General features: G+C 45.8%; 1 protein-coding gene across 10 annotated transcripts in view; it reads right to left on the reverse strand.

Annotated features, from left to right (window-relative positions):
- Positions 1–27,672, reverse strand: part of GLIS1 (GLIS family zinc finger 1) — a 218,341-nt gene that overhangs the window by 166,096 nt on the left and 24,573 nt on the right. For 2 of the 10 annotated variants that reach the window (XM_064146876.1, XM_064146877.1), the window contains exon 1: positions 21,743–21,891. The exons of 7 other annotated variants lie outside the window; for them this stretch is intronic. Coding sequence is in view for 1 of the 3 variants with exons in the window: in XM_064146875.1 (XP_064002945.1) it covers positions 21,743–21,839 (97 nt within the window). In the remaining 2 variants the exon portion in view is untranslated. Of the gene's footprint in view, positions 1–21,742; positions 21,893–27,672 lie in introns of those variants that run through there. One more of the 10 variants, XM_064146875.1, reaches the window with a different exon arrangement.

Below are 27,672 nucleotides of genomic sequence, written 5' to 3' on the forward strand. Positions count from 1 at the left end.
TCTGGGACCTTTACAGTCAGGAAGTTCCCCCTTGTGCTGAGCTGGAACCTCCTGTGCTGCAGCTTCCATCCATTGCTCCTTGTCCTGTCCCAGGGAGCAATGAGTAGAGCCTGTCCCCCACCTCCTGACCCCCAGCCCTCAGATAGTTATAGACACTGATTCAATCCCCTCTCAGTCTTCTCTTCTCCAGATTAAGCAGCCCCAGGGCCCTCAGCCTCTGCTCACCAGGCAGTGGTCCAGTCCCCTCACCATCCTCCTAGCCCTCTGCTGGAGTCTCCAGCAGATCCCTGTCCCTCTGAAACTGGGGAGCCCAAAACCGGAGGCAGCACTCAAGATGAATTTGTATTTGCTATCAGTGAGTACTCAAAAGCTTCCATAGACAGACTAATATGACAAGCATCCCTCTTCTTCCTAATACTGCCTCCAGTATTTACCTCATCCCTGTATGTCTGTTATGATTTGAAAACTCAAATCTAGTCAGCACTGCAGCTAGTCTCCGAATCTCCCACATGATGCCACTCCCTCTAAGTGCTTCTCTGCCATCCCTCCTCCTGTGCGTCAGTCACTCGATCTGCAGAGTCTCTTATTAAGCCAGCAAGGCTCACCAAGATGCTCCCTACAGCAGCACTGCAGAGGGCATCTCAGAAAACACAAGAACCGTTGCATACTATGGGCAATGCGTCACAGAAGAAAGCTGAATGTAAGGTTCACTGAAAGCCAGTGGGAGTCTTGTACTAGTCCCTGTAAGTGATTCATAAGGAGTTCACCTCACCCGTTATTGAGAGTCTTCATGTCCATTACAACTCCAAGTTTGACTTTTGTGCCAAAAAACCACCAGGCTGGCTCCATCTTTTTTTGAATGCTAATCAGAATCCATGGCTCAACCCAGCGCAGCCTATCCAAAGCCTGACACTTAAAATTCAGTCCTGCATTCCCTATCGGATGTGGAAGCATGAGACACACACAAAGAGACGCACATCCAGAGACACTCCAGATCTCAGGTGGCTCCATCAACCTTTGGGAAGTATCTCTGTCTTTTCATTGACTCAGAACAAGCCTACAGGTTTGCCTTCTTACCAGAGATGGTTTTAATTTGAAAGCCTAAATTTAGTTGGGATGCCACTTAGTAAGATGTCTTAGTTCAGAGGAACATCACAGCGTGTTTGATTCTTCAGCTGGTATGGATCCCTTGTTTTTTATCTCCAGAATTACTGGTTCATTGGCTGTTGGTTTTAAACTTGTGAGTACAGGGTAGAAGGGCAATGAAGCTGGTGAGAGGCCTGGAGCACAGCCCTGTGAGGAGAGGCTGAGGGAGCTGGGGGTGTGCAGCCTGCAGAAGAAGAGGCTCAGGGCAGACCTCATTGCTATCTACAACTATCTGAAAGCAGGCTGTAGCCAGATGGGGTTGGTCTCTTCTGCCAGGCACCCAGCAACAGAACAAGGGGACACAGTCTCAAGTTCTGCCAGGGCAGGTTCAGGCTGGATGTTAGGAAGAAGTTCTTCACAACAAGAGTGACTGGCATTGGAATGGGCTGCCAGGGGAGGTGGTGGAGCTGCTGCTCCTGGAGGTATTAAAGCAAAGCCTAGCTGGGGCACTTAGTGCCATGCTCTGGTTGACTGGATAGGGCTGGGTGCTAGGTTGGACTGGATGAGCTTGGAGGTCTTATCCAACCTGGCTGATTTTATGATACAGTCAGACACCTACAAGCATCTAAAGAGTTTTTCCTTCCAAAGCGCTGGCTTGTCATGTAAGTGCATGAATGAAGACAAAGGAGACTCGACATGAGAGGAAGAACTTCTTTACCTAAGGGTCACAAAGCACTGGAACAGGCTCCCCAGAGAATTTCTGGAGTCTCCTTCTCTGGAGACTTTCCAGTCCTGTCTGGATGCATTCCTGTGCAACCTGCACTAGATTCCATGGTCTTGCTCTGGCAGGGGGGTTGGACTCAAACTCTGGAGGTCCCTTCTGATCCCTAACATCCTGTGGTCATCTGGGAATTTTTACACAAGGAAATTCCCAGCCTTTCCACAACTGTGGGCCACAATGATCGCAACCTCTACTGCTACCTATGGCACAGGGGAACTTGTAGCTTTTGGTATTTTCCACGACGACTTCAGTATGTTATAGGCTCGATGATCTCCAGAGGTCCCTTCCAACCCCTAACGTGCTGTGATCCTGTGATTCACGGCGTTTCTCTCCGAGACCGCCGGCTCCGTTCCCGTTGCTCGCTGTTACACGCCGCTCTAAGCAAGGGGAAGAGCAGGAGCCCTGCCGTAGGCAGCGCTGCAGCAGCTTCCTGCGCCTCCGCTGCAGCTTCCCGCAGCCCGTGCAGGACCACGGAGCGGTGAGCTGGAGCTCAGCCGGGGAACGATCCCTCTAGCGGAGCGACACCGCAAGCGGCGGCAGAGCGCAGCGCTGCCAGGGCCAGACTCGCTCACAGGCACAGGGCACAGCACCACCGCTGCCCGGCGACGCGCACTCAGCTCTGCACCATTCTCCTCGTGGCAGGTGTTGCTCTCGGCTTGCATAGCACAAGGGCAGCACCCAGCTCGTTTTCACAGCACAAGTTCTCGCCTCCTATTTCAAGCCTTCCCACTGGCCAACAGGGAAGTCCTTCTCGGGCAACACCAGCTCAAATAAAATATATTTGACTTCTGTTCTGAAAGAGTTCTGAATTCAGAATCTAGGAAACAAAGACCCCTCAAAGCTAACTACAGAGAGAGTACAGAAAGGCAAGTTTTCTAACAAAGTCCTACCATGGTTAGGAGTCCTTCTTCTGTCCTTATTTTCCAACTCTCACTGCATCTCAAGGAACTACTGAGGGCTTTAAACAGGAGCAGGATCAAATCATCAGGTCACTTCTGTGGGCAGATCTCATAACTGGGTGCAAGGCTTTACAGCCCAAAGCATCCACAGTGCTCTGATGTCACAGTTAATGAACTCAGCTCCTGGTATCACTTTTCTGGCAGTCATCATCTTATCTCTTATCTTTGCTCTTTAGTAATAAATGAGGTCAACTCCAGGCTGCAGCATTTACTCCAAAAGCATCTTATTTCTTGATGAGCACATTCTTTGGGTCACCAGAGCACTTCTGTGCCAGATGCACAGTTCTGTACACAGCAGTGGGCTTTATTAATTATAAAACCATTATAAAGGAGCAAAACAGTCTCTCAACTGCCCCTTGAAACAGTGAATGAAAATCCATCAAAAGAAACATCCACCCACTGGGCTCATGTCCATGCTGTGCTAGGTCAGCTTGGCACTGCATACAAGAAACAGCTGTAAAACACTGAAGGAGAAAACCTTGTTTAGAGTACAATTAGAATGTGCTTTTCTTGCTTAAACAGATTGTGACATGAAAATAAATACACGCAGGAACGCTCAGATTTACTGCTCTGTTGACTAGACAGGTCTCCTATGGCTTGGATCATTCAGTGACAGCCCCTGCCCTCCCCCTGCACTCCTCTATGTTCTCAGCACCAGATTATAGATGTGTATCACCCTGTTTCAAAACATCATCATTTTCTCTCTTTGTCTTTTAGCATGATGCAGCTCCCTCCTTGCAGCCAAATGCTTTTGCTTCCTAACCTGCACACCACTTGTGTCTCACCTCAGCAAGGGCACTCAGTTCCCTTGAGGCATATTAAGTAATCTAGAAAACCAAGGCTTCTGTGGGGGACATGAATAACCCACAGCAAAGGCCCCAGGGTGTTTAGGTACCCCTGTAGAAGAGTCATTGGCTCCTCTTCCATCTGCTCATAAAAATGGCATCTGGGCTACTTCCCATCCTGTGCCGGCACGCTCAACAGTACACACACACAAACTGTCACACACACTGAGCCTCTATGTCCAGAGCATGCACAGCTGACCACATGCTCTCCAGAACTGCTGGGACTACCTTTCCCCTTCAGGCTAATCTTTCCCCTGAGGAGAAGTCCTGTCAGATCTAAACAAGGAGCAGCAAATGAGCTGAAGTGATTTACTTACAGGCATGTCCTGCCAAGAGAGAAAAGAGTAAGCCACACACTAATCCTCTGAAAAACTCTGCATCAGCTTGAGGAAAGCTTCTAGAGAGAGCAGAGCTGAGTAACTTTGTTGAGAAATCAGCATTCACTAGTCTTTAAAAGGTGACTGCTAAGTCACCTTGCATTTTTTGCCAAGCTCAAAACCATGCAAATTCCAAGAGATGCAGATAGTGACAGGATTTTCAGAGCTCATTTTGCTGCTGCTGTCCACAAATTCCCACTGCCACCAGCCCTCTGTTGATGCTCAGCACCTTACAAAGAAGTCAAGCTCCTCTTCCAGATGTTTTCTGTGTGATTTTAGAAGTCTCCATTTACTCTACTTTCATTCAGCAGCTGATACACACCACATGCAGGTATTTATAGCTTAGCCGTAGCCACCTTATTTCTCAACTATTTGAAATATTTTCTCTCTCTTCCCATGCATTTTCAACCTAAAACAATGTAGTTCTTCACTCAGGGTAAAAGAAAATGCAAGGAACAGGGAGGATGAGGTATGAATGCAATAAGTGCATGGAACTATGCTCAGCCAAGCAAATCACCCATCCAGACCAGTACTTGCTTGTCCAAGACACAATTTTTCCATGTATTCCCCCAGTGCCACGAGCCACATCCACAATTTTCTAACATCAGGCTCCACTTCCAGGCCGGAGAAAACTGTGACCCCTAAAAGCATTCCTTTGTCAAGCACCTAAAATCAGTTCTGTGGGTAAACACAAGGAATCTCAAATGGCACATCACCATGTTATCAGCTCAATGGAGAGCACTTGAGGATCGTGAACAACTCCAAAAAGCAAACAAACTCTGTACAATGTATCAGTAGCTACCCTGGATAAAAGTATGGTCAGCACTCAAACCAAGGGGGACAGGGAATGTCAGAGTGGTAGCAAAGATGAGGAACAGCAGAAAATGCACCTCAGCTTAAGAGATGTGGCACTCATCTCAAACCCAGAGCCAAAAAGGAGATGACCAGTTCAATGAATGGTATACAGCCAGACATGGAATAGTCAATTCTCACCTCCTCATACGACAAGAAGCAGTTCGACAACACTCCAGCAGAAAGAAACTATCCCATAACCACTCTGCTTGCAACACCTCCTCCAAAGCACCCCGGACTCACTGTTGCCTAAGACTGGATTCTGAACGAGCAAACCACTTCGGCAAACCCTTTGCTTCTGCTGTTGTAGGTGATCACTCCCACTTTTCTGAGTTGTTTTATAATTGTTTTAAGAAAGAGACTGCAAAGCTAACAGGAGCTGCTGTCACCTAGGGAACAGACAATATCCTCCCAGGAACTGGTGGATAATCGTAGCTGCATTAACTGGCATCAGCTAACAGTTACCTTAAGCAATAAAACAGTCTCAAAGCTGGAAGAGTCCATTAGAGAGCAATTACTCAGGATAACAGGGAAGGTAATAATTTTCCATATCATACCTTCAAACTTCCAGACACATGCCACTGAAATCCAGCACAGCTCAGCTGTAAATCAACTGTACATCACAGGACTATTAAACGTTCTCAAACCATTCAAAGTGTTTTCCCACCGCTTGGTACAAATTGAATCAAGATGTATTCACAGCTGTATGAATATCAGAAGGAACAATAATTTATTTTTTCTCCATTTCAAAATCAACTCCTATTGGTGCATCTAATTTAATAGATTTATTTGGGTTCAGTTTCACAGAATATAGCTGAAATGCAGGGAAGAAAATGGTTGTTGATGCCTCAAGCAGGCATCTTTAATCATGAATGGAAGCTTATTGTGCAATTACAGTAAAACTCCAAAAGGATCTTTAAAATAACTTCTAATGCTTTTTAGAAAGCTCTTAGTGATGAATTTGCTGCTTGTTTACTAAGAAAATCCAGTTCAGATTTAAGATGAAAGCAGCAGAGAAACCAATGTCAGGACAAATATCTGAGCCTAACACAGTGCAAAAGCAGTTTAGTGCTCATGTTTTTAAATGATTCCCCTCATTTCCCGCCCTGGTTTGGCTCCCTTGAAATAGAATGGCCTCTTAAAATTATCTCATTCTGCCCTAAAGGTCATGCTGTAAAACTCAAATGTGTGTCAGCAAACCGAGTGCAAGTCTGTGACAAGTTTCCTTCAGGACAAGGAATGACTACTTTCCTTCTCTGACACGTCATTAGGTATTGTGCAATCCAACCACTAAAAACCAGCATGTGGATTCTGGCGCACGTCACTCACTCTCCTGTGAGGTGCAAAGCAGAGGTGACAAATGAAAACATCCTGTGGCAGTTCCTACATGCCCAGATGGGTTAGCTCCTAGTGGGGAGGTTAATTAATGTGTATCTAAATCATAAAACTTCCCATCAGAGGATATCGTGAATGCAGGCATTCAAAAAGTGATTAGAGAATACTGTGACAATGAAACTGGGCATGGTCTACAGAACAGAACGTCCAGTTCTGGTCACCCCATCAGAAGGACACAGAGCTGTTGGAGAGCCCAGAGGAAGGCCACAAAGATGATCCAAGGGCTGGAGTATCTCTGCTATGAGGACAGGCTGAGGGAGCTGGGGTTCAGCCTGAAAAGAAGACTCCATGGAAACCTTAGAGCTGCCTTGCAATAGCTGAAGGGATCCTACAGGAAGGCTGCAGTATAGGCTGGATGTTCGGGGGAAGTTCTTCACAGAAAGAGTGATTTGCTATTGGAATGGGCCACCCAGGGAGGTGGTGGAGTCACCATCCCTGGAGATGTTCAAGAAAAGACTGGATAGGGCTGGGTGCTAGGTTGGACTGGATGATTTTGGAGGAGATCTCTTCCAACCTGGTAGATTCTATGAAATTCTGTAAAATTCTATGAAATTCTAAGAAGTTCTTCAGTACAAGGATGGGCAGAGTCTAGATTAGGCTGCCCAGGGAGGCTGCAGCTGACTCATCCCTGAAGGTGCTCAGCACCAGGTTGGATAAGCAGCCAAGTCTAGTTGAGAGGTGTCCCTGCCCCTGGTGGGGAGCTATGATTCTATGAATGCTAATTCAAGGAGGCTCTAACCTGCCCAGTTCCTGGCTGGGAGCGGATACTCAGGAAGTCTGCCTACACATTTACCTCCTTCTGCTCCTCCTTTAGCATTTGCTCCCAGCTCCAATAAAATACAGAAATTGGACTTCAATCCAATCCGTGGATGCTTACACATCAGAGAGGATCAAGCAAAATGTCTCACAGAAGAGAGACTACAAATTTCCTTAAGTTGTTATCTATACAGCTCTGCCTCAGATCAGATTAAACTGTATGCAACTCTTCCTCAGATCTGTTTCTAAGGTGATGAGTTCACAAGTGTTTTGAAATTACTATTGTTAAAAGTAATTGTGTGTGGGAGTCATGTTTACTGACAGGAACATCACTAAATTCCCCTCTCAAAGCCAGGGAAGCACTGTGACACAATGGCACTGAATGGCTGTGCTGGAGGTAAACCCAGGATGTGTTCTTCTGACACCCCACTTGGTTTTGCACTGTAAAAAAGGCACAACAAGCACACAGACACAACCAACTTCACACCGAGGAAGCAGTGAGTTCTAAAACACACTTGAATAGTCTCAAGTCCTCACCTTGAAGTAAAGCATTACTAATGACTTGGTGTTGTGGAAGACCAACAAGAGGATTTGGTTTGCATCAACCTCCAATCAACCTGGGATCTAAACCTCAAATCTCCGGAAGCCTGAAAACATCTGAAGAATTTTAGGTAAGGCTTATCTTTGCCTTCAGTACAGCAAGAAAAACAAAATTCTGAACACAGACTCTGCAGTTTGTTTTAAAAACGTGTTCCTGGAACATAAAACTCAAGAGAAAAAGAACAGAACTTCCAGACAAACATCTTTAAAGTCTCCTTTTAACTGAAGTCCTCAAGCCCCATGTTCCCTAGATGTGCCACAAATACAGATTTGAGAGCTTTTATCACAGATTGATGGAATGTAAAAAACAAATGCAGAGCTGAAATTTTGTACTGGACAATAACCCAACTGGTGAAAATGTATTTGCAGTCAACAAGGTCTGTTTTCAGCTTCAGCATTACCATCGAATCCATCACTGCAGGACCACTGGTATTACACAAGTCAGAAACTGAGCTTTCACCACCTGCACTGTGAACACAGCTGTCCTGTGGCTGATGACATTCCATTAGTTAGTAAGGACGCATGCAATGCTCTTTTGATGAAGACCTGTTTGACACAAGCTCCTCACAGGCCTCCACACTATTCTTTAAAAGGGGTCACAGTAGCAGATCTGTGCCCCTAATGGGCCCAGATTCTCTCAGGCTGTGTCTCAGCTTCAGCCAGTTATGTCAGCAGAGAACATGCCCTTTGCTCAAAGGATGGACACTTCTCCCTTGGATCTCTGACATCTTCCACGATAACTTGGAGGCTTACTACCACATGTTGAATGTGTTTCCAAAATGCTGCCCACTGCCAGATGAGTTACTTCATCCTCAAGAACACTAATGGCCACTGACATGAGTGGGGAGGAGGATTTTTCCCTTTTTGTAAACTCTTTCCCGGATTGCTTCTTCCACAAGGCTGCCATAGCAAGCACTAAACCCCACTGTCTCGTCCTCTCCCATTGTGCATACGTTAAAGGACATCACACTGACAACACTCCTCTTGTCACCCTTGCATTCATTCATAACTGGTGTGGTAGCTCAGAACAATGATGCCCACCTAGTGCCAAGCATGCCCTTCTGTCCAGCTGAAAACCTGCACAGCAGCTTATGCCTGTTCCTTGTATCCCTGTCCCCCACCACCTTGTATCTGCGCCCACCAGCACCTTGTACCCACCTCATTTTCCTCTCAGCAACCACACGCTTCTTTTTCTGCCCCAGCTGTACAGAGAGAGGCATCTTGCGGCAAGTTTCTGCCAATACTCACTTAACAGAACTTAATATTTTCTGGTTTTTTTTCATGAAATACATAAATCCACTGCTGTTAACCTTTTTTTTAGTATTTATAATTTTATACTTACTTGGGATTAATTATACTTTTGACAACTTGATATTTTTTAACTGTGTTTTTCCTGAACCTGCATCTTCAAAAGGTACCCAATACACAGATTCCATTGTGCCTTCTGATATCAAGTTTTCCAGCTGTCACATTGCTTTGATTATTACTAACATCTGGGCTCAGCATGTGCCATTTCAAGGCATGAAAAAGCGCCTACAAGAGAATAGTCAGTTCTGAGCAGGAATTCTGCATCTTGCTCTATTGATACTATGTACCTGCAGAGTCAAAGTGCACTGAAGGCACTCCAAAAGCACATTTCTTCATGGTTTTCCCCTAATTCCAAGCTCTGGGCATTTGAGCAGCCAGCCAACAAAGCCTTCTAGCTTACTCTAAAGGCACATTAGGTGCCTAAGCATTCTTCCTACAGCTGGTCCTCAGCATCTGCTTCAAATGAGCAGTTGCTGCAAGAGGTCCTGCCCTGTTTCTTTTAAGGCACACAGTATGCCATAGGGGTAGACACTTGTTTCTGTGTGAAATCACAGGGTAGGGGAGAGACACAGCTCGAGCAGGAAAGATGACAAATCTTTATTGCTGTTAATCACAGTTCACAGAATCACAGAATTAACCAGGTTGGAAAAGACCTTCAAGATCATCGACTCCAACCTACCACCTAACACCTTCTAATTAACTAAACCCTGGCACCAAATGCCTCATCCAGCCTCCTTCTAAACACCTCCAGCCACAGAGACTCCACCACCTCCCTGGGCAGCCCATTCCAATGCCAATCACTCTATCTGCCAACAACTTCCTCCTGACATCCAGACTAGACCTGCCCTGGCACAGCTTGAGACTGTGTCCCCTTGCTCTGTCACTGGGAGAAGAGACCAATCCCACCTGGCTACAACCTCCCTCCACGTAGCTGTAGAGAGCAATGAGGTCTGTCCTCTTCTTCTCCAGGCTGCACACCCCCAGCTCCCTCAGCCTCTCCTCGTAGGGCTTGTGGTCTACAAGGAGTTAGCAAGATCAGTCCTGGGATATGCAGTTTGCTGGTTTCTTCCAGTCAGATGCATTGGTCTTCAATGCTCAGCTGCTTCTTCCACAGAGCCAAGGGGCCCATGGAAGCCCCCTGTGAATGGATGGGGCTTTTCTGCTGAAGTAGCCTCTTTTTGTCTGTCTGCAGGAGTAACCTCAACAGGGCCTTCCCATTTCAGCCTGGCTATTTCTGTTCCTCTCATTTCTTCTCCACACTTGTCCTCTTCTCTCAAAAACAGCTTGTCTTTGGCTGTGAGGTGTGGCTGACAGGCTGGAGGGCAGGGATGCCATCTAGAGGGACCTGGACAGGCTGAAGAGCTGAGTTCAAGCCAACCTTATGAAGTTCAACAAGACCAAGTGCCAGGTCCTGCAGCTGAGTTGAGACAATCCTAAGCACCAATCCAGGCTGGGCAGTGAGTGGCTGGAGAGCAGCCCTGAGGAGAGGGACTTGGGGGTGCTGCTGGACCAGAATCTCAACAGGAGCCAGCAGTGTGCACTTGCAGCCCAGAGAGCAACCAGAGCATGGGCTGCAGCAAAAGCAGTGCGGGCAGCAGGGCAAGGGAAGTGATCCTCCCCCTCTAATCCGCACTAATGAGACCTCACCTGGAGTACTGCATCCAGTTCTGGAGCCCCTGTTACAAGAGGGCTATGGATGTGCTGGAAGGTGTCCAGAGAAGGGCCATGAGGATGATCAGAGGGCTGGAGCACCTCTCCTATAAGGAGAGACTGAGGGAGTTGGGGCTGTTCAGTCTGGAGAGGAGAAGGATCTGAAGTGACCTTAGTGTGGCCTTTCAGTATATTAAAGGAGTTACAAGAAAGCTGGGGAGGGACTTTTTAGGGTGTCAAGTAGTGACAGAGCTGGGGGGAATGGAACAAAGCTAGAAATGGGTAGATTCACAGGCTCACAGGATGACAGGATTTGGAAGGAACCCAAAGAGGTCATCGAGTCCAACCCCTCTGCCAGAGCAGGACCATACAATCCAGCCGAGGTCACAGAAGAATGCATCCAGACAGGCCTTGAAAGACTCCAGAGAAGGAGACTCCACAACCATTCTGAGCAGCCTGTGCCAGTGTTCTGTAGGCCCTTGTGTTGAGCTGAAACCTCCTGTACTGCACCTTACACCCATTGTTCCTTGTCCTATCCCAGGCAGCAAGTGAGCAGAGCCTGTCCCCCCCATCCTGACCTCCAGCCCTCAGATAAACAGTCTTCTCTCCTCCAGACTCTCAGCCCCAGGTCCCTCAGTCTCTCCTCATCAGGCAGTGCTCCAGTCCCCTCATCACCCTCGTAGCCATCCACTGGGCTCTCTCCAGCAGATCCCTGTCCCTCTTCAACTGGAGAGCCCAAAACTGAAGGCAGTGTTCAAGATGAGGTCTCACTAGGGCAGAGTACAGGGGTAGGAGAACCTCCCTGGATCTGCTGGACACACTCTTCTTAATGCCCCCCAGGATCCCCTTGGCCCTCTTGGTCCCCAAGGGCACGTTACAGCCCCATGGATGTTCTCCCCCAGCACTGCCAGGTCTCTCTCCTCAGGGCTGCTCTCCAGCAGTCACCTCCCAGCCTGGACTGCTGCAGTTTAACATTCCTCCCCAGGGGCAGGACTCTGCACTTGTCCTTGTTGGACCTCATTTGGTTCAGCTGTGCCCAGCTCTGTCTCTCCAGGTTTCTCTGGATGGCAGCACAGCCTTCAGCTGTCTCGGCCAAGCCTCTCAGGCTGGTGTCATCAGCAAACTTGCTGAGCAGACTCTGTCTGTCTGTGCCCTCATCAACGACATTGATGAAGATGTTGAACAGGGTTGGACCCAGCACTGATCCCTGGGGGACTCCCCTGGTTACAGTTCTCCAGCTGGACCTGGCACCATTGAGCACTACTCTTTGAACTCTGTCTTGTAACCAGTTCCTAATCCTCCTCACTGCTTGCTCTTCCATCCCACACTTCCCGAGCTTGCTCTCAGGATGTCATGGGAGACAGTGTCAGAGGCCTTGCTAAGGTCAAGGTAGACTACATCCACTGCTCTCCCTGACTCTACCCCTTCAGTTATGGCACCACAGAATGCTATCAGGTTAGTCCATGGTAAATCCATGCTGACTGCTCCTGATAACCTTCTTCTCTTCCAAGTGTCTCGAGATGACCTCCAGAAGGAGTTGATGGAGGTGAGGCTGACTGGTCTGTAACGTCCTAGAACCTCTTCCTTGCCCTTTCTGAAGACTGCAGTGCCAGCCCTCAGGCACCTCTCCTGTGTGCCACGAGTTGGCAAAGACTATGTAGAGTGGTAGAGTGACAACCTCAGGCAGCATTCCCTCCTCCAGCCTTCCTCTCCTTCATCCAGGGTCTGGAGTGCATAGGGGAGCTCAGCCTTAGGTGTAAAGACTGAAACAAAGAAGGCATTCAGCAAGTCTGCACCCTCAGCTCTCAGGCTGCCTCCTCATCCAGCACTGCCCCACACTTCACTGTGCTTCCTTTTCCTACTGAGAGATCTGAAGAAGCCCGTCTTGTTCTTTTACTTCCTTTGCCAGTTTCAGTTCCAAGAGAGCTTTGGCCTTCCTACAAGCCCTGACAACTTCTCTGTAGTTCTCCCAAGTGACCAATCCTTTCTTTCATGAATTGTAAGTTTCTTTCTTCCCTGAGATTTCCTTCAGGAGCACCCTGATCAGCCATGCAGGTCTCCTAGCACATCTACCCGATTTTTGACTCAGGGGCACACACCTGGCTTGGGCTTGGAGGAAGTGGTCTTTAAAAATTAACCAACTTTCTCGGGCTCCTTTACCCTCTAGAGCCTTAGCCCATGGGATTTCTGTAAGCATGTGTCTGTAGAGCACAAAGTTAGCTCTGCAGAACTTCAGGGTTGTAGTTCTATTTGTTGGTCTGTTTCTACCCTGTAGAATACTAAACTCCACTATGTCATGATTGCTGTCTGCAAGGCTGACTCAGACTGGATGTTAGGAAGAAGTTCTTCAGCATGAGAGTGGTGAGACCCTGGAACAGGTTGCCCAGGGAGGAGGTGGAAGCCTCATCCCTGGAGGTGTTTAAGGCCAGGCTGGATGAGGCTCTAGACAGCCTGATCTAGTGTGAGATATCCCTGCCCATGGCAGGGGAATTGGAACTGGATGATGTTTGTGGTCCCTTCCAACCCTGACTGATTCCAAATTCACAAGGATACCCACTGTCTAAGGAGGGATGGTACAGGTTTGGCCAACTTTCTCTGCTCTACCTATTTTTTCCTCTTGTGTCTCCACGTTTTGAGGTCTGTACTTGAGGAGCAGCTAGCTAGCCAACAGCGAGACCGCGAGTTTTGTGAACTTGAAGTCCCACACCCATGGACCTGAAATGTTTCTTACTCCCTCCTTAAATGGATTTTTCCTCAGGCATAGAAAAGCTATAATGAGCCACTAGCCCTCCACTCATGCTTCATTTTTCTCTTGTAAATGGCAGCGATTGTTCTTCTCCTTCTACAAGCACTGCAGTAGCTATCTGAAAGCTCCATTTCTCCAAACAGGATTATCTAAGCAATAAATAACCTACTATTGTGCCATATCACTGTGTCAGTAGTGGCTGAACAAAGTACAGAATCAGACAGCACAACTTCCATGTGCCAAAATGAAAGTCACTTAAAGCTTTCTTATTGCAGGAGGGGAGGAAGAAAAGAATAAAAGCCGGGGGGGGGGAAGGAAAGTAAAAGAAAAAGCAAAAAACAAGCCACCAAACTTTCAGCAGCACATGGTTGAGCTTTGCTGCCCAAAGCTGTACCTGATGTTCAGCCGAATCTGACTACAGCTCATGGAGAAAAATGAGATTCCTCTCTTCGTCTGCATGCTCAGTTCCCTAATTTGAGGAGCTGTAATAGTTCCCTGATTCTCAAGGTGGTCATAGCACCACCTTGAGTACCTTTGGGTACTTTTGCACCCAAACCCTAAACTTTTGCCTAACTGCACAGAGGAAGCTGTTATGCCATCCATGTTTTCCAGCTGGGAGAAAAAAAGTCTTAAACTCCATCTGAGCTCATTGCAAAGCAGCTGATATCATTCAGAAGACCACAAGCATGTGGATGACATGCTGAATTTTCAATGCTCTCTAAAGAAAAAAGAAAACAGGAAGATCCTTACGAAAATATTAAGTGGGAGATATTATCTTGCCTGACAGAGGCTTGCACGGCAGGACCACTAAGCTAAAGAAGTTGAAAACGCAGCCTTTAGCAAAGGATGACGCTGACATCGATCTCAGCCACCTTGTTTGCAAATGGAATCTGATGCTCGTATTTCCAAGTGGCTGAAAATTACTCAAGACAAATTCACAAATCCAGTTACTCAACATAAGATAATGGAAATTATGGCTAGAGCTCATGAGGGATGCTTCTGAGGAAATTTCTGGAAAGTGCTCTGCAATTATAAACACTCAAACACAATGGGTTTCCCCAAAAGCCAGCTAGCGGTTTGGTGTCTGCACTCTCTGGATGACAGCAGGAGCATTCACACAGAGTTCACCAGATTCTGCAATCCATGTTATACTTGTGGTGAAATTGCATCAGTCACCAGAATCCTGTGTGCAGATCTAAGGGACACCCAATGGTATGGATGAAGTGACCACAGTGCTGTTAAAATAGTAAGCTTTGCATCAGCTTGGCTACAAAAGGATGACCCTGAAAAAGTAAAAAAGTAAAAGTCACAGAAGCGGCACTAGAAGTCAGCTAAAAGTCCTAAGAACTAGAACTCACTGCCTAGGATTTTCCTTTATACAGACAGGTCTGAACATGTTTAACTCTATTTGGCACTACCCAAAAGAGATGAAGCATACTAACAAGGATCATAGATTCATAGAATCCTAGAATGGCTCAGGTTGGAAGGGACCTCAGAGAGCATCTGCTCCAACTTCCCATCCATGGGCAGGGACACCTCTTAACTAGACTCAGCTGCTCAAGGCCTTGGACATCCCCAGAGAGAAGGCAGCCACAGCCTCCCTGGGCAGCCTGTTCCAGAGTCTCACCACCCTCCTACTGAAGAACTTCTTCCTCAGCTCCAGTCTAACTCTGCTCTCCCTCAGCTTCAAACCATTCTCCTTTGTGCTGGTTCTATGACCCTGATGAAAAGTCCCTCTGCAGCCTTCCTGAAGGTCTTGGAAGGCAGGTCTAAGGATATGTCAGATCCATCACCTAGCATCCGTGTTCTCTCTCCACCGAGAGAAAGAGGTTCATATTCTGAGAAACATTCTGCACATGTGAAAACTTAGAAGATGTAAAGGGTACAGAGAGATCCTGAATGAAGAGCACAGCAGCTCAGATGGGAAAGACTAACATCCCCTGTGGGGCTGGATCAAGTGAGGCATTCCTAGACACGATAAACCTCTTCACAGCCTGCAAGGGCTGGCTGTATCAATAGAGAAGGCCTCTCTCCTACACAAAGACATTAATTTCCTTCCATCATCCAACTGGGATAAAAGTTACAATTTGTTTGTATCCAATGGCTTTTCACCAAGGATTACCAGAGCGCTGAATGCAGTTACCAAAAATGAGGAGGGAGTTGTGTAAGCCTGTCTGTGCTGAAGTAATTGTTTTTATAGCATCCACTATTCAATCAATATGAATGCATGGCCTAAGAAAATGATTCAAGATCTTTAAACTCACATAACAACTCCAAACATAACAGAAATGCAAAAACAAAACAGCTTTCAAGTGGCTGATTCTGATTTCAGCTGTAATTGCCTGATTACTCAGTCTCTTCTCTTGCCAGCCAACTGCAAGCTCATAGAAAGATCCTTATAGTCAGTTCAGCAGCATCTCAGCTGGCTCAGCCAAGGGTGGCTTCCAAAAGAGCACAACTGATAATTTGATGTAACCAGCCATCAGTGCAATTCCAACACTATCATGTTAAAAGTAGAGTTTTAATCCAGGAATCCAGGATGAGGCAGTTCTTTCTCCAGTGGTGTGTGGTTTTAAAACTGAGAACAGAACTCATGACTTACAGCTTAAAGATGCCTTGGAAGAACTCGTATCAAGAGAGGGCAACTATGGGTGACTAGAACCTTTGGGGCCCTGCATATGGTTTCCTTCATTGTTGTCTTCTGATAATGCTGTGCTGATGTGCTTCCTCATAGACTCGTGTGGCCCCAGCAGCAGTTGCTTCACCTTCTCCTCCAGCTTTCAGAAACAACCTATTCCAAGCATCTACCTGTAAGACATGGCTCCTCTTCCTCCTGAAGCCTCATGCATTCAGAACTATCACCTGGCCCAAACAGCTACTTGCTTAGAGATAAAGAAGCCTTTCTCTGAGCACATACCAGGGGCATGGGAGCCTCGCAGGGAGAGGGTCCAAGTTTCCTTTGCCTTCACGTCTTTCAGCAACAGCTGCAAGTATTTTCTTCATCTTCCATGGATAACTGGGACAGGAAAATAGTGCTCAAGAAACCAACATTTTACCCCTCTACACTCAGTATTTTCTTAGGCTATAATTACAATCCTCTTTTCAGTCAGACTACAGGTCCCAGAACCTCAAATAACTTGTACCTATGCTGGTTCTAGAGCTGAAGCATTTAAAGGTCACAGTTACTATGAAAGGGACATTTCCCCAACTCTTACAAAAGCTGCAGTTATTCACAGCCTAAATTTTACAGTGAGATGCTCAACTTGGACTACAGACCATATATTATTATTTCTAGAGCCACCAGGAATATTCAAAAGCTGAGATCAGAACGCCTTTCAAGGTATGTTCCGTTTGAAACACCCATCCCCTGCTCAGCCTGACACCAGAGGAAGCCTTGAGGAAAGGCCAGACTGAGAAATAAGAGCATCCATCACCTGCCCAGTACTCCTCTCCCTGTGGGACATCCTGCTAGACTGGTGCCTTGATTCTGGTTGCCAAACAGTAAATACTTCAGATATGTAATGTTTGATCCCTCTGTGTCCCCTCGGAACTGCTTCAACATTAGCAACTTCAGGAACCAATTTGCATTCCCTCCTCCATTTCGGTACAGAAAACGACACATGAGAAAAATCCTCATAAAGCAGTTTGTCAGAACCTTCTGGCTTTATCCCCAGTGCAAATATTCCTAGGATTTGCAAGTCCTCCTTCCTTAGAAGTCTGACTTCATAGCTCAGTTTGATCCAGAGATAGCTGGCATCTTTACAGTGAGCAGATCAGTAATGTTTTCATGAGATGTGACAGCAGTTACTGTGCGTACAGCAGAGTAAAGTCATTGCCTCCCCTGATTTACTGCAAATGCTATCAACACAGCTTGCACAGTCAGACTTCCATTAGATGGTGTTTTCTGTACAAACATCTCCATGGCTTTCGCCGACCCATTTTTTCATCCAGAACCCCTAGCAGCAGGGATGCATAAAACAGAAATATGTCGGAGTCCGGATTTGGCCTATTTCTAAGAAATATGCTTGAAGCAATTAAAATGATAAATAGAACAGGAAAGGAAGCTACTTCATTGTTTAGGTCCAACTTTTCATGCTCAAATGATTTCACAGGATCTTTCTCTTCTTCAAACTGTTCTTCTGTTTTACCTGACTTCCCCCTTCCCTCAACCCCAGCGGAAATGAACTACAGACAGTTTAGGGGGAGAGATTTATGTGTCTTAAACACTATGAAGACTTGTCATACATCACAGACAAAACGTTAGGCAGCTCCTGCCAAAGCCCCAGTCAATAGATCCCTAGCTACAGACTGTGCTGCTGCCATAACCTGCAGTTTGGAACGTCTTTAAACCAGGCATTACGCAAGGTATAAGCTCAAGTGCTTCAACCATTGAAACACTTCTGTACTACGTGTAACTGTGTTGATGCTGCTGACAGTGCAGAGCAGCCAAAAGGCTGGTTGGTGACACCCGACCCACCTGTGACATCTACTCAAAGGCATCTTCAATTCAGCAAGCTTCAATCCAAGTCTCTCTCAGACAAGGTCCGATTCAAAACTGGGCTTCCAAAGGGCAAAACTGGGACCCATGCACGAAATCTATCACTACATTTACCCACCTCTGCCTTGAAAAGTGATGAAAACTGAGCCCTTGTGGGCACAGAAGTTCCCCTAGGGTATTTACAGGAGCAAACCGCCTACAGTCCTACTCTCTTACTTGGCCTTCAAGGTGTGAAGATCCCATCCTCAATGAGATAATGCATTTGCCTTAATTGTGCAAAACCTTGTGCAGCCTTTGGGCCAGATTTTCAAGTGTTTCTCCTTTGGGAGGCTAGACACGAGACATTCATTAACTGGAGTGTCAGAAAAGAGCAGATGAAAGTTCTATCACTAAGTATTTTTTCCAATTCCACGATTCTTTCAGCAGCTACAAGAAAACAGTAGCACTTTTGTCCATCAGGAAGAGTCTGCGGGCCAGAGAGATCCTACTGGCTGGAAATCAAGATAACTCCCATGGAGATTAAAAGATAAAGTTAAAAAATCTTACAGGCATTTGTTGGCAAAAAAAGGTGCGTGGACATAAAAAGCAGAATCTGAGTTTGTAGCTGAGAAAAGATCTTGCAAACGTTTACTTTGCAAAACACCTCTTTCTTCTGGTCCTGCCTTTACATCTCCAGTAGCAATTTTAACTATTTAGTTGCCAGTGATATTTTTGAAATACAGATAGCAGGTTGTGTGCATCACTGCGGCTGCTGGCACAACATCCTCCTAGAAAAGCTGGCCTTTCACAATCTCCACGGGACTCTACCTTCAGAAAGAAGTCCTAGGACGCCTTAAAGTTTCATTCCTTCCTCCTAGGGCTTTTATATGTACTTTCTTATGGATCTGAATAAAATATAAAGATAACAACTAGCTAGAAACTCTTGGGATTAGCAAGAAATTAAAGTCCAACAAAATACCACTTTCCATATCTTTCCTTGTTTGGGATAGTACTGTACCTTGCATGGCCCAAAACTCCATTTACAGAATCACAGAGCATTAGGGGCTGTAAGGGACCTTGAAAGCTCATCCAGTCCAACCCCCAATCAGAGCAGGATCACCTATACCAGATCACACAGGAACACATCCAGGTGGGTCTTGAATATCTCCAGAGAGGAAGCCTCCACAACTCACCCTGGGCAGCCTGTTCCACTATGAGAGGCAAGAGGGAGAAAAACAATCAGTGGTTCCAATCAAGGTATTTGTCTGTTTTTCAGGGACAGAGTTGGTATTCTGTGACAGAAGTCCATCAGTAGATGAGAAAAGTCCTCCTTGTGCCAGGTGAATAAAGCTCACTCCAGCACTGCATGATTTGTTTACAGAGCAGGTCTGGTTTAAGACTGTCAGGTTATTTTTTGAATACTTTCATACAATCTTCATGGTCACTGCTGCACTGCTCACTGAGCTCTCCAGAAACAAGAGTCACAACAGGAGATCTTATTACCCATTGCCAAAAACAAACCTAGACTCTGTGCTGCAGTGAAGTAGGCAGCCTGACCTCAGCCCCACAGGTGCCTGCCGGTGTGATCTTCAGTGGCTGTCTTCCAAGCAGATGCAATTTGCTCTAGACCCCAGCAGCCATTTTTTATTGTGAAAACTAGATCTACAGCAACTGCCTGGCCTGCAGCATGCACATCTAACCTATCACTGCTTTGTTCAGACCTAGCACAATGTACTGTCATTGGAGCTAACGAAAACAAAAATAGGACACTCAGACCTCCCTTCCCACTGGCTGAGACTGAGTTACAACCTTGCAGAGAAGTAGTTATTGCCACCATTTTAATGATGACAAAATGAGACGGATTCCAACAGCTATTCCTTGGCTTGAAAGAAGTTAGCTAACCCACCCGTTGCATTCAGAGAGCAGCTTTGTCTTTGTTAGGCTCAACGTTGAATTGGGCACTCTAGGAAACAGCTTCCTTATCTATCCCAAAGCAGCCCAAACCAGCACATCCATGGTGTTCTCATACTGGGAAACGTTACAGAGCTCATCCTCAGGAAGAGCTATTACAGGATTACAGAACATTCACTGCTTTTAAACACAAGTAAGATGACTCCCTGCTCTCACTAAACCGAAACCTTTCAAGAGCTAGATCAGCCAGGGCCCCTGGGAGCTCCCTCCTAGGTCTCAAGCTCTGCTGAGGAACCCTAGAACCCTAGTCCCATCCTGCTGTCTTTGGGCCAGCTGAAGCACTTCAGTACTGACCCAGCCAAAGGCCCTTGTGATTCAAGCCCCCAGCTTCCACCCAACACAACAGCAAATACGAAGTCATACTTCAGGTATGTACCATTGGCAGCATTCTCTAGAGACATCAGTGAAGCTGCACAGGGTCCAAGGTAGCATCAGGGTACCTATGCCTTCCTGCCTTCTACAGGTGATGGACTGGAAGCAAGGAGACTTAGTAAACCCAGGACGGGTTGCAGGATTGTGTTCAGAATAATGGTCTGCCCCAAATTCAGTTCTTTCTAGCAGCCTGCTCTTGTGCTATGCCTCAGATGCTTCGTTCTCAAGGAAGTACATCTTCATGCAAAACATTCAGAACTGGTACTGCTAGGAACCAAGGTAGGGATGGGAGCAGCTAATCCAAATATTCACACGATCAAGATGTCCAGATGAAGACATGCAGTGGTAATGGTTGCCATTTCTGCTTGCTACTTTTGCCCCTGCTGCCGCACGTATAACTCAGCCTGCCCGACATGCATGTGGACATTGACAGTTTTGTGTTTGTCAGAACACTTACAAATGTTTCTGTGTCTCCAGGCCCCTACCGAGCTGCACTACCCTTTGTTTGGATAATGAGACTTAAAGATAGTTCCTCCCAAAGGAATGTAAAAAAAGAAGTGGGTGAGGGAGTGAAAGAGGGGAACTGAGGCACAGAGTTCAAGTAATGTTTTCTCAGTTGTACAGCAAGCCTGAAGAGGGTTGGGAATCAAAGCCATATCTCCCAAGGCCCAACTCAGTGCATTAACCACTAGAGCCCCTTTCCTGAAAAGCCTACTCCCACTTTCCACTGCAAAGCAAACTGGAGCATTGAACTAAGCACCTGGCACCAAGCATCAGTATTGATGGATCACTTCATTTCCCAATACCTCAAATCATCACTGCACACATTGTGGTCTCTTGCTCCACAATATATACAATCTATAGTCTATTTTCACAAAGCCACAAGTCATTGTTGCTTCATCCCTTAAGAGTATTTTGGCAGAAGAGAAGCTTTTTGTTTTGTTTGTGTTTGGAAATCCTGCCAAGAAACCCTTTTCAGTGGATAGTAACACATTTGGGGACTTGTTACATTACAAGTTAAAAGGAAAACTTGATTTAAAATTATATTCAACAAAATGGAGTTGGCTGAAGAATCGGAGCATCAAAGAATGGGAATCTTTCCCAGTAAGGCCAAAGTTACTGCCCAGAGTCCATGGCAAACAATGGAAGTATTCATTAGAAGCAGTACACCTTCCCCAGTGGATGTTTGCAGGAGTGCAGAAACACAGAGCTGGCCCCGGGACCAACAGGCTAGCTCCATCTCACAAAAAACACCCAGCCTACAGTCACAATGTCCACAATGTACTTCACATTTCAGCTGTGCTTCACAAGATCAGACAGCTCATATTTCCCAAGCAGCCTCAGGAGCTAGCTCACGGGGCTTCCAAAAAGGCTTTATGAAGTGAAGCCCTGGGAGCTCTACACATATCCACAGAAACAGAAACACACAGCAGTACCTTCGGGGCTTTCAGGAGACCTGCACACATACAAGGGGTTGCCAACACGAGCCAAAGCCCACAAAACTCAGCTCTAAGAGTAAATTCTACAGCCCTGTTTCACCACTACATAGCAGCTTATCACGACTGACCTGCTGACCTGAAGAGATACAGGTCACTGAAACCTCTGGATATGGTCTTCAATCTTGTTGTTGTCATTCCCTGTAATGAGAAGGGAATGATTTCCATCCAAGCAGAGACAAAATACTCCTGGATTGGAAGAGTCCCTGACTTCAAATGGGACCCAAACCAGCTGCAGGTAATAACAAGTCACCAGCACTGAGCTGCAACAGCCTCACCGCCTCTGTAATCTAACCAACTCCTTTCACACTGTGATTAAACCACAGGTGATAAAAATATTCCTCAATGAGGGCAAATCTAAAAGGGAGAGAAGACAACAATCACCATTTTCTGAGTTTACAAGCAGGCAGCACACTTCTGGGGATACTCCTGCAGGTGTGTGAGCTATGGGTTGGCAAGTCAGCTGCTTCCCTGCCATCAGAACAACTATAGCTATAGCAGAGACAGGGCTGACCCTGAGAAGGAATCAGCCGGTAAAATACTGTGGTCCCTTCCTAGCTGGTGACCTCTAATAAAAGACTCATTCCCCTGCCTCAGATAAAGTCAGTGTTGCTTTGGAGAGCTAAAAGAAAGGATCCAGGATTAGAATATCAGCGAGAAGAAATCCGCTCTGCTGAGAAAGGTCTTCTGTGAGGAAGTACAAATGCACCAGCACCAGGTCTGAGCAAACAGATTACTGATCCGTCAGCTCGTCCACGTGGATGCATGGAACACTGAACTGCTGCGCATCGCTTTGTGATCTCTCATCTCTGCTTATCTGTCCGTGGGGTCAAATCACCACCACTTAACAGCTGAGCCATCCTGTCTGTCCACGGAGTGAGTTTTTGTAGCCTGAAGCAGGTGTGAGATCATTTCTCCCGAGCATTTTTTCCGTGGTGTGCCAAACTGTTGCATTGTCTGCTCCTCCCCACGGGCCAAGAGCACAGCAGGGGACAGTCATCAGCGTAGTTGGCCCATGAGAATTCGACTGTGCAAAAACGAACAGCAGTTACAAAAGCAGCAGACTTTCATCGTTCCCGGGCCCTGTGAACAAGCCCAAACTTGTCTGCAAAACAAACTTGCACGTTGAACAGAGATGTCTCTGGCCAAATAAAGCCACCATTTTAACCTGGAGGGGTGGTAAAAAAAGCAAACGATTTCAAGTAACCAAACCCCATTACATTATACACAAATTCCAAACCGATGCAAAGAAGTGAAAACCAGGAAGAGCCCAAGCTGCTCCCAGCCATGCAAACTGTGGTGTCGGACGTGACCACTTTTCCAGTGAAGGATCACAGCTCTGTTCTAAATGGAAGAAAACTCAGCGCTTAGACATGTAACAGCCCAACAGCCACTGCTGTAGTCCCAGCCCTGCATCCTTGCCTCTCTTTTCTTTCTTCTGTCTTGTCCCCTCAGAAAGCTGACTTCATAGAGGCTGAACAACTCTCTTAGCCCTGACTGCAAGCTGCAAGCATCGGCGCAATGGTATGGACATTATGACTTTAATAAAACTAGAAGCAGCTAATAGTTAACAATAAAAAATAATATTTTTCCTTCAAGCAATTAAATTGTAATATAGGGCTCACTAATTCCTTCCTGTCTGGTCCCATAGGCCTAAGAATAAGGCAACAGGAGAAATAAATAATGTGTTGCTGTTACACTGTTTCAACCCAAACTTAAGTCTCTACAAGGAGAAATATTGTCTCGCTCATTAATTCCAAACTCTCTTTTATGGTTTCATATATCAAGTTACCTTTCTGCCAACCTTTTATTTCTGTGCTGGTTTTACTGCACGATGTTTCCAATTCAGCACTGTTTTAATGAGTAATTTGGCTTTGATAAGGCTATGACACATCACAAACAAACTTCATGCTATGTTCAGCCCAGCAATCGCTCCAAAATAAGCAGCCAGCAAACATCCAAAGGCCCTGAGATGTTTTGCAACCGCACCTTAATGCTAGTTTGTTTTTATTTATCTCCTTCCAAATGCAAATCGCTTCCCGGCTCACTTTAACGCACAAGCACTAGCAGCAGACAAGAAAGGGATTATGTTAGAAGGGAGGGTTCAGTAAGCCTTTAGACACAAGTACTAAAATATCAGACCCCAGTTTCTAAATCAGACCCTGAATAATCTGTGTCGAATGAAACAACTCCAAAAGTCCAACTTTAACAGAATCTGGGACTCTGATTAACCACTCTACTTCAGGAGGCTATGTTCAGATCAGTCTTTCAGTGCTAGGTGCTGTATGAACAGATGCAGCCCTCTCCTAAGTGAGTGTTTTTACGTGATCTGGATAGCAGTGATATACAGGTATTAAAGGCTCTGTGAGCAGAACAGCAGCTTCTCTGCAAAGTAATTTAAAAGCATTTCCAAGACTGCACTTATGTGAAAGAACTATAAAATGTACTGAGAACAAATGGGAAACCTCAGAATGTGCAGTGGAAACACAAGCAGCACATTAAGAAGTCTTGCACAGGGATCTCAGGCAAGTGAAGGAAATCTGTACCTTGAGGTGAAATTGAAGCCGGACTAAAAGGGTAAGATGGGGGAAAGCTTGAAAGTGTGTGCTGGACTAAAAGGAGATGAGAGATGAGAAACCCTCAAATTCAACCAAACATTTTGTGTTTTAAAGAGCTATGGAGACTCAGCTCAGAAGCTAACCCCAGAATGAACTCAAAGAGACTGCAGGCTCGGGGTTCTGCTTTCACCACATGGTTTCTTCAGGGCTGCCGTACCAGCTGCAATGGCTTGTCCATGCCAACTTGCAGCTCTTTGACCCAGGCAAGAGGCATACTTGATCCCATCTAATGTTGCCAGCAGGGACAGACATTTCAGTGAGAGATGTCCCTCTCGTGCCACCTGAGATGCAGATCTCCTAGCTCTGAAATTACCATCATGAAGAATCACAGAAGCTGTTCCATGTACACCTCTGTTGCAAAAAAAAGGCAGACTGTAAGAAAGTGTCAGTTCCTCAACACTATAAAGCAATTCTACCCCAATTCAAACTAGGAGGGGAAAAAGAGGTTTGGTTCTGTTTCTTCTTCAAACTTCATTTATTTCCCTTGCTGAAGTATGAAAATCACACAGTTCTGACAGCATAAACAGCTGTGTGGAGAGAGTCTATCTTTCCATTGCAGAGGAACTCCATTAGGGTACAGATCCTAAGGCACCAACTTAATGAAAAAATGAAGCTTTTCAGTGTTGGCAGACATTGAAAGTATGTGCCTGAAATGAGTGTGTGTTAAGCAGCTTAGCTTTGCTTCAGAGAGCTCTGCAGTCTGGTAAGGCTGCCTAATGTTTTACAATGAGACATGTGCCCCCAAACACACCACTAGCATCTTCAGTGACGATGTGTACCCTGGAAACACTAGTTATGGGAGCTCCAAGCCCCTGCAAGCTTTGAGTAATTCTTAGCATTTAAAAACCTCTTTCCAAAGGAGAAGAATAACAATATTTTAAAAATTTAAATGAAATAAAATAAAATAAAATAAAATGAAGGATAAGTAGTGGTTGGCATGAACAGAAATGGGCACCAGAAGTTTCTTTCTCCCTGCACATAGTTTTGGTTACAGGCATTCGAGAGCTTCACTAGTTCCACACTAAGTGAAATCTTGCTTTGACTACATTTCTCAAAAGCAAAGCTCTAAAGATTTCTGGACTCCAGCATTTATTTCTCCGCGGTGCCCTCAGCCCACATGCTCTCCCCTCAGTCACCAAGCACTTGACAAAAGCAGGTATCACTAGCCTCATTTTGCATGCAGCAAGCCCAAGGCAGAGAGAGAAGCTTCCCAGCTCACCTGAGATTGTAAGCATGAGTGGAGGCAGAGTCAGGCCCCAAGCTCATGTCTGACACCCAGCGACATCACTAGACTTGAGCGCTGTAACCGCAGACAGATGTCAGTCACTTAGGTCCTACACATGTCCAGCAGAAACTTTACCAGGCAAAGTGTATCACCTCTGACGGCAAAATGGAAATGCTGAATTAAGGATTCCATTGTGTAAACACTGCCCTTGAGGTGCTCCCAGAAACATCCTTGATCTGCTGCTGAGAGGCAGCAATGCTGTCAACTGCCTGCAGCTCTTAAACACTTGGCCAAGCCACACCATCAGCCTGTACCCAACCCAAGAAGCATAAGCAGATGCATCTAAAGCATGTCATAGCTGTAGAAAGGGCTGCAAAGTAGACCTCTGAAGTCTACATGACTACTCAAGCATCTAAGGACAATGTATTGGAACAGGAGATTCAAAATAACTGATTTCCAGAGTATTTTCTCAAATTAAGAGTAGCACTGGAAACCATGAAATGCAAAGACATCTCACATTCACTGCACTGTGCCTCCATTCACGTGGCATCAGGTCCCTCAATTTCTTTTCACTTCAAACAAACAAAAAAAAAAAATTCACTTTTTGTCTTCCTCTTGCCTCTGCTTCCCAGTTAACAGAGTGCAGAGACAGAGAATATAACAAAGGTGCTTTTTAAAGCGAATTACTTGCTGGTGCTTTGCCAACTTGTTACAGTTACAATAATATGCAGGATACTTCAGCATCTTCCATTCACAAAAAAAGGTTAATTATATTGTAATATATATTTAGTACATACTAACATATAAGTATACAAACATAGGTACTGGGGTACACACTGAAATACAAAACATCCATCAGAAAGGACAACATCTTAAACCACACAGAGCTGAACAGAACTGTTCCTGTCTCATGGAGTGGAATAAACACTCCAGGAAACTACTTTTTTCTGTTGTTCTTCTCAGCTGAAGCTCATACTGATGTTGTTCTCACCATGAAAACTATACCTACAAAATGCTCTGTAAAAGCCTGAGTTCTAGTATCACGGTTAAATCAGCCTTAACCAGACTAGTTTAACGAGGAACAATAGTATAAGGAGGAAGATTATTTATCTTGGGATTGAGAGGCAGATAATTTTAGTTAAAATTTTCCAGATGGCTTCACAATCTGAAAATTAACCCTGCCTACTTTGAGAGCCTGGATGCCTTCCCTGGCTGAGTCATGAAAACAACACATTGTAGGCACTCCATAGGGCATGATACTCCACATTCTTGGCCAGCAGCACAGGGATATAATTAATCACTATTAGCGGATTTGTGCTTTTCTTTCTGTTGATATTAGAAATGCAGATTAAACACAATCTTCTCACAATCTTTGCATTTGATATTCCTCCCTTCTTTCATCCAGTGTCCTCTAATGGTGGGATATGGGGCACAGAGAACTGGGATAATGTTCTAGATGTGTATGCACGCAGAATCACAGAATCAATCCAACTGGAAAAGACCTTTGAGATCATCAAGTCCAGCCTATCACCCAACATTATCTAATCAACTAAACCATGGCACCAAGTGTCACATTCAGTCTCTTTTTAAACACCTCCAGGGACAGCAACTCCACCACCTCCCTGGGCAGCCCATTCCAATGGCAAGTGACTCTTTCTGCAAAGAACCTCTTCCTAACATCCAGGCTAAAACTCCCCTGGCACAGCTTGAGACTATGTCCCTTTGGTCTGTCGTTGGTTGCCTGAGGGAAGAGACCTACCCCCACCTAGCCACAACCTCCTTTCAGGTACTCGTAGACAGCGATAAAGTTCCCCATGAGCCTCCTCTTCTCCAAGCTCAACCCCAGCTCCCTCAGTCACTCCTCATAGGGCTGCTCTCCAGACCCCTCACCTGCCTTATTGCCCCTAATGTGTAGGTACTTAGCTATATCTCTAGGACAGGTTTTGGAATGTGCTTGAAAACAAGGACCTAAATATGGCTGATCCTTACCATCTAGAAGGCACCATAAAAGGCAGTGATGCATGTTGGATATGGCTCACTGTTACCTAGTGGTCTGTCTGCACACCAGCTGGGTTTCCTTGGAGTTGTCCTCTCTTTGCAAGAGCTCAGTATCACAATCAATAGGTCATCCCCACTTTCCAAGGAGATTCTGATGTGC

The sequence above is a fragment of the Pogoniulus pusillus genome, chromosome 8 (genome assembly GCF_015220805.1).
Source record: "Pogoniulus pusillus isolate bPogPus1 chromosome 8, bPogPus1.pri, whole genome shotgun sequence".
NCBI lineage: Eukaryota > Metazoa > Chordata > Aves > Piciformes > Lybiidae > Pogoniulus > Pogoniulus pusillus.